Raw genomic sequence first — 13,505 nt, 5'->3', positions numbered from 1 at the left:
ACAAATTACTTCCTCTATTGACAGGTCAAAGGGGTGGGGGATTGTCTTTCCGTTGGGTTAGCTTAAACACAATTGGAAAACTACACAATTTTTGCACCTCAAGACAGAAGCATTGACCTGGTCTTTACACCTTTTTTTCTTAGTGTTCTTACTATGAGTTAGTTAATATAATAATTAAGATGCGATAAAATTCTAGTGAAGACAACAGTGGTAAGCAAACACCTCTTTTCCTCATGTGGGAACACATCTAGAGTCCCTGTTAATTTCATTAGCATAGTTGGCCAGTAGCTCCTTCAGTATTGCATTTTATAAACTGTTGTTAGGGACATGGTCATCTACTGCATGGAGCTATAGAGCAGCACTAAGGAAGATGCCTTCTCTCTCTCTCCTTATCCTTAGCCCTAAAATAAAAAATACAATGCAAACTACAAACACTTTTTTATAATATGTCTGCATAGGTTATGTTTGTGTGCTTAGAGAAACAAGGAGTTTCAGAGCTGGATGTCCAGCCTCTCTTACATTGTTTGGTAGGGTATGTTTTTTTTAAATAAAAACACAAGGATGAAAAAATGAAAGGAAATTTGGAGATGGGTTAAATCTGATCATTAAATTGCATGTTAATGCATATTACATTTGACACATACTGTACTTGAGCTTGTGCTGAGCAAGCATGGCCAAATGGATAGGGCACTAGTCTAGGACTTGGGAGACCTGTGTTCAAATCGCTGCAACACACTGTGACTCTGGGTAAATCACTTAATTTCTCTCTGCTTCAGTTTCCCATTTGTAAAATGGGTATACCACTTCCCCACTGTATTGTAAGCAGACATATATATTAAAGACTGTGAAGCACTTTGAGATCTACTGATGACTATTGTTATATAAGAGGTAGCTGGTGGTATTTTCTATCTATTGACATAGGGTGATGAAAGTAAATCATCTGTTGTAGGTTTTATCCTTAGCACTATGCCTAAGATGTCCACCAGTGACCCAGGAATGCATCTTTTCTTATGGTTTACTGCTTAATTAAATGTCGTCGTCTTCTATAATTTAGAAGTTTTACCTAGTAATTTAATTTACATGACATCTAGTACAGTAATTGTACAGTTCTTTCCTTTGGAAATTGACCTTTTACTGCTGCAGTATCTTGTTCCTTAGCATTTTACCCAGTCACTGAGCAAGACAGACTTATGTTTATTGATAAAATTAAATAAAATCCTCTTTAATTAGATGCCACTTCAGTCCTGGATGTGTTTCCTCTCATAGAGGTTGCTCATTCTTCTTGTGCAAAAAGAAGGCAAAAATTTACGAAATCTTTTTCCTTTAAAAGACCATGTTCAATAGGAGAAACAATTATGTGCTTATTATGAGCTTTTTACTGGAAATGTACTTTTCAACAAGAACATAATATTTGTATGTAATACTTTGATTCATGTAAACTGAAGAAGTGTAAACACAGAGGTTGTTGCTGAGTATAATTTTAAATCCATTTTTTGTTAAATGAGCTTTAGAAAAATGAAATCTTACACATCCTATGTCTGCAACTCCTTTTACCCCTTGACGTTTCTTTCAGAGTTGGGGGTGGTTTTTTTAGAATGGACACAATTTACTATGCTCCATATCCATGAAACTTTAAGCCACCATTGATGATAGTGAATGATCACTTTTTGAAAATCAACTACTTGTTACAATTAGGAATAAAATGTTTGGGAAACTGAATCTTTTTTTGTAATGCCATCTCCACTTGAAATTCATCCATACTGATGTATAAATTGGAGAGTACTACAAATTTGAGATGTGTTTCAAAACTAACATAAATACTCTATATTTCGTAGAGATAGGGGGAATGTGAAGGTCAAGCAGGCCCCAAACTGTGGTAAGATCTGTTGTAAGTATTGGAATAGCTTCTGATTTTGTGGGGGCCCATTTGTCCGGAAAAGCAGTGAACCAAACTACCCAATCAAGTAGGGCAGCTGCAGGCATGAAACTCATTTTTCACATTTTTTAAAGAGAGAAAAAGAATTCAGTGCTTTGAAATTGAAGATTTGCTTATGCATTCTTAATAGTAATTAAAGTAAGCATTTGTTGTTTTTTTTTAACGTTTAAGTATACAATCTGATGCAGTTTATAAATGCACATGTATTGCATTCTAACTGTAGATAAGTTGTAGTGAAGCTTTACTATCACTTCACCAAAGCCAGCCTTTAAACATTTTTTAGAAATTTAAAAATTGAGATACTTTGGCCTGACACTACTTTAGTTTTACAGAAGGGGAGATATGTATGTATTCCACCTGGGTAAACAAAGAGCCTTATCTGCAAATTCTTCCATGGACAGGGGCCACCACTCTTAATTTGAGAAGAGACCATTTCTTTGGAAGAAAACTCTAGGACAGTAATAACAGGGAACATTTGCAGAACTAACATGAGCAATATATTTTCTGGTTGTGGTGCCTGCAGGTATTGTCTGGCCTTGGTAACTTTCAACACTCATTTGTGCCATTTTCTGCCTAAAATAAGTTTGTTTTTTCTTAATAAAAGGCATCTGTAATCATATTTGATAGCAGTTGAAGTCTGCTAAACTACCGCTTTCCTGATAATACGTATAATACAAGATATTTTTTCATCAGCAAAGCAATTTAAATCTCAAACGCTAATCTTATGTTACTTTAAGGAAGCTTAACTTAATTTTATGCTGAGGCTTAATTATTGGCTATAATAAGTTGAAGGACAAGATAAAACAAAAAGTGATTTCTTTTCTGCTTAGCATACCACAGAGCTCTTTAAACATACAGAGAAAGAAGCTACTGTTTGTACTGTACCAAGAGCAAATGGTGAACATTAAGAAAATAGCAAGCATGTTTGAATCATGTCATCATTACAATGTCACCATTACATATTTTAAGACATACTATATGTGCCAGTTTTTTAGCTATTTTTTTTATTTTTTGACCAATGGCAAAACCTCATAGCAGAATAAGCCAGTTTTATTTCTACATTCATTGACTACTTCTTGCTTCATGGTGGTCTGTCTAAACATCATTGGTTGCACTTTGCTAGTGATTGGCTAAGGGAAAAGGATAATTATGGTATCTAAGTTGCAGGGGGTGGTTATAATGGTAACAGTGGATAACATTGAAACTGTAATTCAGTAATTGTTGACTAGGATCTCTTTGGCTGTTGAATATTTATTGCTTTTAAAATATGTATGGAATAAACATAATCAGTACAAATATGTATCGTGTCCTATAATGAAACACCATACATTTTCAATCTGACATGTTTACTGAGCATTAGTAAAAGTACAGATGCAATCATAACAGAAATCAAAAGGAGAATTTGTCACCCGATTCATTTATAATCCAATTATGCACATGCAGTACATTTTATTGCTAAATGCTGATGGCAACTGTCACATTCCAGGGTGCAATCCAGACCAGTGAGAGGTTGTCACCACCTGCCCTACAATCTTGGGTGCCTCACAATGCTTTGCTGTTGTAACTCCCAACCTGAGCTGCTCACAAACAGCCAGAAGTATGCGGGTCACTCCCTGAGTTTGTGTATAGTTACAGCCCTGGCCCAGCAGATCTGACCCCAGCAGCCTGTCAGCAAGACTTCAGTCACACTCTGACTTCCAGCAGCCTGAGTTACTGCCTGCAGGGTGACCCCAACACACTCCTAGTCCAAAATTTTACCAAAAAGTGCGTGTTCTTCACTGTTGAGCCTTTCCTGGGCAGTTCTGATAATGGAGCTCCGTTGCCCCACAAGGGGTCAGTATTCAACAGTTTGCTACTGTGACAGGGTCAGGCCAGATGGCTACAGGAGAGCGTTAGAAGGCAGATATATTAGTCCCAGATTAAGTAGATCCTTTTTTCCTGGTTAAGGTACCAGGGGCAGTTCCAGAACAAGCAGGAACCAACTAAGGCAGGCAGGCTAATTAGGACCCCTGGAGCCAATTAAGAAGAAATTGCTAGAATCAATTAGGATAGGCTGGCTAATCAGGGCACCTGAGTTAAAAAGGACCTCACTTCAGTTTGTAGCATGCATGCGAGGAGCTGGGAGCAAGAGGCATGAGGAGCTGAGAGTGCGAAGACATATTGCTGGATGACTGAGGAGTACAAGCATTATCAGACACCAGGAGAAAGGTCCTGTGGTGAGGACAAAGAATATGTTGGGAGGAGGCCATGGGGAAGTAGCCCAGGGAGTTGTAGCTGTTGCACAGCTGTACCAGGAGGCACTCTAGACAGCTGCAGTCCACAGGGCCCTGTGCTGGAACCCGGAGTAGAGGGCAGGCCCGGGTTCCCCCCAAACCTCCCTACCCCTGATCAGACACAGGAGAAATTGACCTGGACTGTGGTTTCTACCAGAGGGGAAGGTCTCTGGGCTGTTTCCTGACCCACATGGTGAATCTCTGAGGCGAGCAAATCTGCCAATAAGCGAAGGACCCACCAAGGTAGAGGAGGAACTTTGTCACACTACTTTAAATGGAATTACCAAGCAGTTAAGATTATTAAAAAAATAAAACAAGTTTATTTAACTACAAAGAGAGAGATTTTAAGTGAGTACAAGTACACGGTATTAAAACCAGAAATGGTTACAAGAGAAAATGCTTTCTAGTAGTGCAAATTTAGCAAGTTAAATTTGGTTCAAGGTAAAATCCTTACCACATATTCCTAGTGATATTGCAGCCCAAATTCTCAGGACAGGATTCCCCCCAGAATCAAAGGGATGGTTCCTTTGTTGTCTTAGCTGAAAGAGAGAGATCAGGAGACAGAGCTTAGTAGTTTTTTGCCCCTCACTTTTATAGTCCAGTCATCCTTTGAAATGCATTTTCCTGAGGGTTACCCCTAGATAATGCTCATTCTAGCTGTGAGGACAGAGACATGGAGTCTCATGGTGAAAGAGGTACCCTGTTCTTGTTTGTTGAAATGTAGATAGATCTATTCCTGTCCCCCTTCATTATCAGAGAATGGCCACTTGAGAGGTGATTGGCAGTCAACGTTGATGACATCTGTCTAGAGCTATCAGCTTGTCCTTTGTCTTTCAGAAACTGGTTTATCCATTTTCCAGATTTGTCTGGTAAAACACATTGTAGTAATAATTTCAGCTTATGATCATAACTTTAATACATATTTCATACAGCCATTACATAAGACTATTGATTTGTTTCATTAATTTTTAAATACCACCTCACAAGGTATATTTTGCACAGAGATTATTACAATACTGTGTAGGGTTTGATTACAGAGGTGCTCTTGGTCACAACATTATGAAGTGAATAGATTTCCCTTGATGAAACACATTGTTGATTTATATGGAAAAAATACTTGAACATAAGATCACGGGTCTGGTTTTATTATGGGCCAGTCAGTTTCTCCCAATCTTACCCTAGTACTCTGTTAACATAAGGGTCTGCCATTAGGTCACCTTACTGCCGCACAGTTCTTTTTGAGGCCTCTGTCAAGGTCACTTTGAATTACCAGCAGGGATGCTGACCACACCTACAAAACTTCATCTCATGAATAGTGGTAGTAGTCTTCAGTGACACCCTAATTTGGCATCACTTCAGCTTTCATCAGTGCAGTGGCAACGGGGATAATTTTGTTTTATATGCAGGGAGAGGTCAACAAAAGTCTCATGCTACACCTGATTCTGATTTCACCCTGGTGTAAATCAGGAATAACTTCTGTATGTCCACGGACATCACATGAGGGTAAACTAGTGTGGGAGCAGAATCTGGCCCTTTAATTTATTCCATTATACTGTAATTAATTTGATAAATGATAGTTGAAATTTTAAATTATGTAGTTGTATTGAAAACTTTCTTTGTGGATGTTTTACCAAGTCTTGGCTTAATTTATAGACATCTTGCAGGAATGGGGAAAGTTTTAGAAAAAGGTTATACTTGCATATAATTTGCTTAGAAATAGTAACTGTGTAAACAGGCCTGTGGCCATGACAACCTCCACTGCAGTTCTGGTTCTTTTTTTTTCTTAGGTAGTGTCAGTTTTTAAAATATCATAAATCTACAAGAAAAAACCTACATGATAAATGAAATGTAGGATATAAACACAAACCGGATAGCTGTATCATTTGTATAAAATCTCAGAATGTTCCCAGCAGGAAGACTGAGCTCACGTACTTTCAGCTGTTATGTTTTAACAGGTGAAAATGCCATTTTCTACTCTGACAATGTCTTTATTCACTCGAGCTATTCTGAATATCTGTCATATTCAGCATATTTCAATTGTACGGTTTGCAGCACATTGCTTTGGAAAGTACATACACTTAAATTTGGTGGAACAAGTTCATTTTATGTTAATACAAACATTCCTAGCACTGGATTATTGTGTTAGCAATACACAGAATTGTACAGTTCCCTACAGAGTGTTTTCTTCCTCTAAGTATGAGCTGTCACAGCATGACATATTTATGCAGCTCAGAATAATCTCCGAGAATGCGAGTTCAAAATGGACCCAGTTCATCCTAGTTTGAAAATACCCTCCTAAACCCTTTTACCACAGATGCATGAAGAAATCCTTTAATAGCATATGTCTTAAAAAAAATACACACATTCAGTTGCATTTGATTAGGTCTGTTTGAGTGAATAAAGCTGATATTTAACTGTTACTGTACAGCTGTACACTGTCTGCCCTATGCAGGTTAATAATAGGTTGTGCTTACCACAAGCAGTGTTTTTTCCCCACTTCCTGTAAGATGTCTCATGTCACTCAACAAAATGGAATTTTAATATTGTAATTCGTACTTCTTGTTTAGTCACTGGGATCAGTAGGATGTTGCAGCCTGAATAATTGTAGCGCCAATGCAACTGGAAGGCAAAGTTTCTAAATGTTAAGGAACTAAAAGAAGCATATAATTGGAGATATACCAGTCTCCTAGAACTGGAAGGGACCTTGAAAAGGTCATTGAGTCCAGCCCCCTGCCTTCACTAGCAGGACCAATTTTTGCCCCAGAGCCCTAAGTGGCCCCCTCAAGGATTGAACTCACAACCCTGGGTGTGTCAAAACTTTAGATGGAAATTACACTTGTTGTAGGTAGCTGTTTGGAACTAGAAAGGCCCAGAGTTTCTTCCTTGTATGTAATTCTGCTAATTAAAGGGTGGGAATCAGATGAGAAAATATTAATACAAACATCTTATAATTGTTCACATCATTTTAATGACACATTGCAAAGCTGAATCACATTGAATGGGATTGTATACAACTGAGCAACTTAATATTTTGAAAAATTAACTGAAGGAAAAGGAATACTCCTAGAAGTCTTAACATTGTACTGTAGATTAGTTCCACTTCTTAGCAGGGTCTTTTATTCAGCAAAACTGTAGTGTCACTTCCTGCAGCATGTTCTAGTCTAGATTTTTTGTGCATTTTTCTGTGTCTGCAACCTGAAAACTCCCTGGTGTTTGTAAGTACATGGATTGTTTATAGAGAATTGATCTTGGCGTCATCGTGGATAGTTCTCTGAAGATGTCTTCGCGGTGTGCAGAGGCGGTCAAAAAAGCAAACAGGATGTTAGGAATCATTAAAAAGGGGATAGAGAATAAGACTGAGAATATATTATTGCCCTTATATAAATCCATGGTACGCCCACATCTCGAATACTGTGTACAGATGTGGTCTCCTCACCTCAAAAAAGATATTCTAGCACTAGAAAAGGTTCAGAAAAGGGCAACTAAAATGATTAGGGGTTTAGTGAGGGTCCCATACGAGGAAAGATTAAAGAGGCTAGGACTCTTCAGCTTGGAAAAGAGAAGACTAAGGGGGGACATGATAGAGGTATATAAAATCATGAGTGATGTTGAGAAAGTGGATAAGGAAACGTTATTTACTTATTCCCATAATACAAGAACTAGGGGTCACCAAATGAAATTAATAGGCAGCAGGTTTAAAACAAATAAAAGGAAGTTCTTCTTCACGCAGCGCACAGTCAACTTGTGGAACTCCTTACCTGAGGAGGTTGTGAAGGCTATGACTATAACAATGTTTAAAAGGGGACTGCATAAATTCATGGTGGCTAAGTCCATAAATGGCTATTAGCCAGAATGGGTAAGAATGGTGTCCCTAGCCTCTGTTCATCAGAGGATGGAGATGGATGGCAGGAGAGAGATCACTTGATCATTGCCTGTTAGATTCACTCCCTCTGGGGCACCTGGCATTGGCCACTGTCGGTAGACAGATACTGGGCTAGATGGACCTTTGGTCTGACCCAGTACGGCCTTTCTTATGTTCTTATTATGTTCTTAATCCTTAAACTAGAATTACCAAGTATATATCAGTGGAAGGTTGGAGTGACTTTAAAAAAATGTGAATTTAATGCTTACAAAAAGTAATGGTTTAATAATACTGGAATCTGCAGACCTCTGTCCACAAAACAGGTACAAATACGGAAACTTCATTACAAACATCCCATCTCACACTGTCCTACTCACAACTTCACTGAGGCTGCCAAAATGGGAGCCATTTGTGATGCTAGTTCTTCAGATATGGACATCAGTGGAAAACGGTCTGTATCCACCAAACTTGTAGCACACATACTGCTAAACGTAGGTTGAAATATGACTTTGAAACTGTCCTTTCCCCTCTCTCTTCCCCCTCTCTTCTGTGCACCCCCCCCACCCCCCATCCCCAGACATGGGTTTTAAGGAAGCTTTTCCTGGCAGTTCTCAGTTTAAGTAAAGCTTAAGTTTAAAAGCTAGCTAACTGGAAAATATGGCTGACTTAAGTGTAAAGGCTGAAAGCTTCTGTCTGCTATAGATTTGTGGAGGATGGTGTAGAACAGGGATAGGCAACCTATGGCACACGTGCCGAAGGCGGCACGTGAGCTGGTTTTCAGTGGCACTCATACTGCCCGGGTCCTGGTCACCGATCTGGGGGGTCTCTGCATTTTAATTTAATTTTAAATGAAGCTTCTCAAACATTTAAAAAAACTTATTTACTTTACATACAACAATAGTTCAGTTATATATTACAGACTTATACAATGAGTCCTTCTTCTAAAACATTAACATGTATTACTGGCACGCGAAACCTTAAATTAGAGTGAATAAATGAAGACTCGGCACACCACTTCTGAAAGGTTGCTGACCCCTGGTGTAGAAAATAATTTTAAGGAGTTAAATTTTGCTGCTATTATATTTTCATCTGTTTCTTTCCTTATACCTAAAGAGTGACAGAGACCTTTTGCCTCCTAGCTTTCTGTGGTTGTTTTGCACATGCAAGTGCGTACATATGTACATGCCTCCTCCTTAAGGAGGTGTGCAGTGTGGATCTAGTGCAAAATTCAAACCTTGTTCGTTCCAGAGACAGGCCTTAGCCCCAGAGTTTTGAGGGGTTTTCTATAAAATTCAACACTGGCTTGAATTCTGAAACTGATCTCCCTCTCTTCACCCTACCAGACAAGTTTGGGCCCATCGTATTTTTCCATTCTTTCTGTTAGGCCTAGTTGATCTCCTTGGTGTGGCTTTTACTTTCTCTGAATCAGACAAAAGGGACCAGTCAGGAGCCTGTGTAGAAAAGGATGCAGGGAGAGTAGGGTTGAGGGGACAAAAGTACATGAAAAGAAAAGGAGGGAGAGAAGGATTGTTGGCAAACATGTTAATCTGTAAGAAGTATTAACACTGTTTACAGAGCAGGAAGGCATCAAACTTAAAACAGTTTTAAAATTTGCTCTCTACTTTGACTGTTATACATCAGTGAATAGGGGATCACAGTTTTTCAGAAGATACGTAACTACTTTATTTGTAGAGGAAAATGCTTCAAAGGGCAAGATGTTTTTAAAATTATGTACATTTTAACATGCATATCACAAAATAGCTCCTAGCTGTAGCTATGAAGAATGAGATTTTATGGAGCAACCTTATTTTGTAAACAAAGCTCAACTGGTCTTGCCCTCTCTTTTTCCTTAAGGACTTGGTAAACATTGAGATGTTCTTGACGGCTAAAGAAGTGGAAGAATCTTTGGAAAGGCAAGAAACTATGACTTGCTTGGCTTGGTGTCATGATAACAAATCCAGGCTCAGGAAAATGAAGGTATGGAAATGTAATGCACAAAGCTTTAACTTAATGTACATTGTCATGGTTGTATGAACTCCTTGAATATTTGATTTAGCCAGTTGAATTTAAATGTTGGGTCTGAATGATGACTTAGCATGTACTAAACTAAAGATCCTAAGTACAGAATAAATCCCTTTAGTATGCCTAAATCAGGGCAGTTGTACCCACTTACACCAAGGTTAAATTTAACCCTGAACCTAGGTCCTTTAGATGCAAGATTTTCCTTGTCAGATTACAGTGAAATAACATAACAATATGACCTTGCTTTTTAATGTGATTTGCAGAAACTTAAATGCAAAGGAGTATAGTCTCATCTCGATGCATGAGGACTTATGTGCATAACTCCTTTGCATCCTGCTGAGAACATACTTCACAGGGTGTATATGAAGTTGTCTTTAAAAAGTGTGGAGAGCAATTGAAATGCTAAACATATATCCTCGAGCTTAACACAGTGGGAGACATTTACTTTATTAAAAAAGTTTTGTCCAGCTATGATGACTTAAAGAAAAGAGAGCTAACTTGAAATAGAAGATGCAATAATGCTAAGTTAGAATGTAGTTTTCTCAAAAAAGCTGCATGTAATCTAGTAATGAGCAAAGGACATTTCTTTCCAGCCCTTGTACACCATGAACTGAAGATAAGGAGTCACTCCGTGTTTGTCCATATATAGTTAGTTTAAATTCCCTTGTCTTTAAAGTTGCTTTTAAAAGTATGCTGTAATCTTTTATAGGGCTTGCAGAAATCTGTTTTAACTGATATTAACCAAAACCCCTGCCTCCCTCAGAAAGGTGTTTTGTGTCTTTTTTGTTTTTTTTAAACTAAGCGCTTTCTTTAACCAAAAATGTCTGAGTGCACTTAATGACAAGCAAAGAGTGACGTTCTCTGTCACTCAGGGGCGCCAAAATGAGAACGAACCGAAGATGGGACGCAAAAGTAAATCGGCCTGTGATTACTCTAAAGAAAATGATGATCTTGTTATGGAAACCATTAAAGGAAAACCAGAATTGGTATGTAAACACTGTTGCATAATTATACTGCTCAAGAAAACCTTGTGTGATGTTAATATGTTAAGTAACGTAAGGAATTAAATCCGAAGTACTCTTAATTTTTTTCATCAGCAATATTCAATGTAAAAATAAAAACTGGGAATAAAACAACTTCCACATTCCCCCCCAAAAATCTATTTCTGCAAGCCCTACTTTACGTAAAAGCTAAGGCTGTGAGAGATCAGAGTTGGAGGAAATCACTATGCTTCTTTTTGAAACACACAGGAATAAATTTCTGTCCAGTGTAAGGCAGTTTAGCTGCTTATGAGTGTTAACTTGTTAAATCCTTGCCCACCTTCCTGCAAGTCTAACCAAAAGCTAAACTGGAGAAGAAAGAGTGGGGGCGGGGAAGAAGTCCTGCAGTCCCATTGAGTTACCACTCTTGTGAGTAAGACTGTAAGATTGTGCCAAAATTTGTGCTATATTGTAATGAGTCTCAAATCTACTGACTACATAGGGCTTTTTAAGTTCTGACAGTCTATAAAATCCAATTTAGCTATTGGCTTGCAGTTCATTGGAGGACATCTACACTTCTGAAGACTTTTTTTTTCCCATGTATCGTAAAGGGAGGAAGTATAGGTCTAGAATATATTATCTGTATGGGGATGATTACTAAAGAGTGGATCTTTTTTAAAAGATACAAAAATACTCGTCTAAAATCCCGAATCAGTGATGATGTGCAGAGTTAAATAACTGGCTATTTTAAAACAAAACATCTAAAAATCAGCTCCTCTGTTTTGTCTGCCGATTCAAATTTGAAGAGTTTTGCCTCTAGCAAAGGTTAAGAGTACAGGACAATGTAGCTCTTAAAATCTTGTGGAGTCCTTGCTTCTCTCTGGACAGTCAGCCTTGAGAGTGTAAAAAGAACCTATTTTCAAACAGTGAGTTTTCAACAATTACACTTTAAAACTATGTATTCCATCAATGTGATGTTTGAGTTTAAATTTCTTTACAAGTTTCTAATTGTTTAAAAAAAAAATGGCTGTCATAATTGTGTGCTGCACTGCAAACTGACCCAAATTTGGTGCAGGTCAAATTCTTGCTGATGTCAGTGAGGAATTTCGATATTTCTGTGCAGATAAACAATAAACAAAAGGCAACCATTCACTAGAAACATGTGGAAGGAAAATGTTCGCTGAATGAAGCAGACAAATTTGAGGAATACATATTTATTTTCAATCTTCAGAGTGTGTGTATGTTTAAAGATAATAAAGTAGTTGACTGTGTCCCTATAACAAAGCATAGTGAATTGTTCTTTTCAGAGAGAGAGAGAGACTTTTAAAAATTCTATATGTTCAGAGTTTTCCTATAGATTTTTGTGAACCTGTGCTGAATTTGATTTAAAGGGACACGGTCATCTTACTTACCTTTTCAAAAGCAGGTAAATGCAACTTGGTTTTAATGCGACTAAGATGGTCTTTAGTATGGCTTTCAATACACTGTTCTGGGTTCTTTTGGGGCAGGAAAAAAGGGCCCTCAGTGACCTAAAATAATGTGCTGTTTTCATGCTAACATGAACGTTCAAGTAAACATTTAGAGACCCCCTTTGCCCCAACAATCCTGCACAATTCCATTGCCTCTCATAACTAAGAGGATTCCTCTGCCTTAATTATTGCTTCATCTCAGAAATTTCTACAGTATCTGCTGTCTTACAGTTAGAATGTAGTACAAATCAACACCACTGGTCCATTCATACCCATGAGGATTGTGGCATCCTTCAGTCATCAGGACACAACTGGTCCCAGTTACGACAATTTATTTTGGAGGAGGGCGGGAAGTAGGAGGCTTTTGTTTGCTCTTAGGGAATTATATGCCAGCATTAAACTATTTTACCTGCATGAATACCTAAAAGCAAGCAAAGTTGCATGCCATTAACATTATTTTGTGGCATACCGAGTACTTTGTGCAATGCTGCTTTGGCCCCATCTTAAACCTTGTCTTGTCTTTAATCTCAGAGCTGTCTGGAGTTCAGCCTAAGGATTCAGGAGTTCATTGAACTCATTCGACAGAACAAGAGACTGGATGCTGTGAGGTATGAAATTAGGATGTTTACCAAACGGTTTTCTTAATAAGACCATATTATACTTCATAAGAAACGTGACTATTATTGCACACCCAGAAGCTCCATTGCAACAAATGGTCTTCTCAGTATTGCGTCGATGAAGTGGGTATTATAGACTACTACTGTTAGTCTATAAGGTGCCACAGAACCCTTTGTCACTTTTTACAGATCCAGATTAATGCAACTATCCCTCTGATACTCAGCATTGTTATTATCAAACGCTCTCTTGGGATTTAATAGACTAAGGTTTATATTGGATTATGTGGCGTTTTAAGCACAGGCTATCATTCTAGATGCACAATTAAAAACTTTAAAATAATTACTG

General features: G+C 38.1%; 1 protein-coding gene across 5 annotated transcripts in view; it reads left to right on the top strand.

Moving 5' to 3' along the window:
- MAEA (macrophage erythroblast attacher, E3 ubiquitin ligase) overlaps positions 1 to 13,505 on the top strand; it is a 110,684-nt gene that overhangs the window by 66,396 nt on the left and 30,783 nt on the right. For 3 of the 5 annotated variants that reach the window (XM_045019580.1, XM_045019583.1, XM_045019584.1), the window contains exons 4-6: positions 9,926 to 10,048; positions 10,966 to 11,079; positions 13,074 to 13,150. In XM_045019580.1, the coding sequence (XP_044875515.1) occupies positions 9,926 to 10,048; positions 10,966 to 11,079; positions 13,074 to 13,150 (314 nt within the window). The remainder of the gene's footprint in view (positions 1 to 9,925; positions 10,049 to 10,965; positions 11,080 to 13,073; positions 13,151 to 13,505) is intronic. The other 2 variants (XM_045019581.1, XM_045019582.1) reach the window with 1 other exon arrangement.

Source organism: Mauremys mutica, chromosome 5 (genome assembly GCF_020497125.1).
Source record: "Mauremys mutica isolate MM-2020 ecotype Southern chromosome 5, ASM2049712v1, whole genome shotgun sequence".
Lineage (NCBI taxonomy): Eukaryota > Metazoa > Chordata > Testudines > Geoemydidae > Mauremys > Mauremys mutica.
The sequence above is the reverse complement of the archived record's forward strand: the minus strand, read 5'-3'. Positions and strand labels throughout refer to the sequence as shown.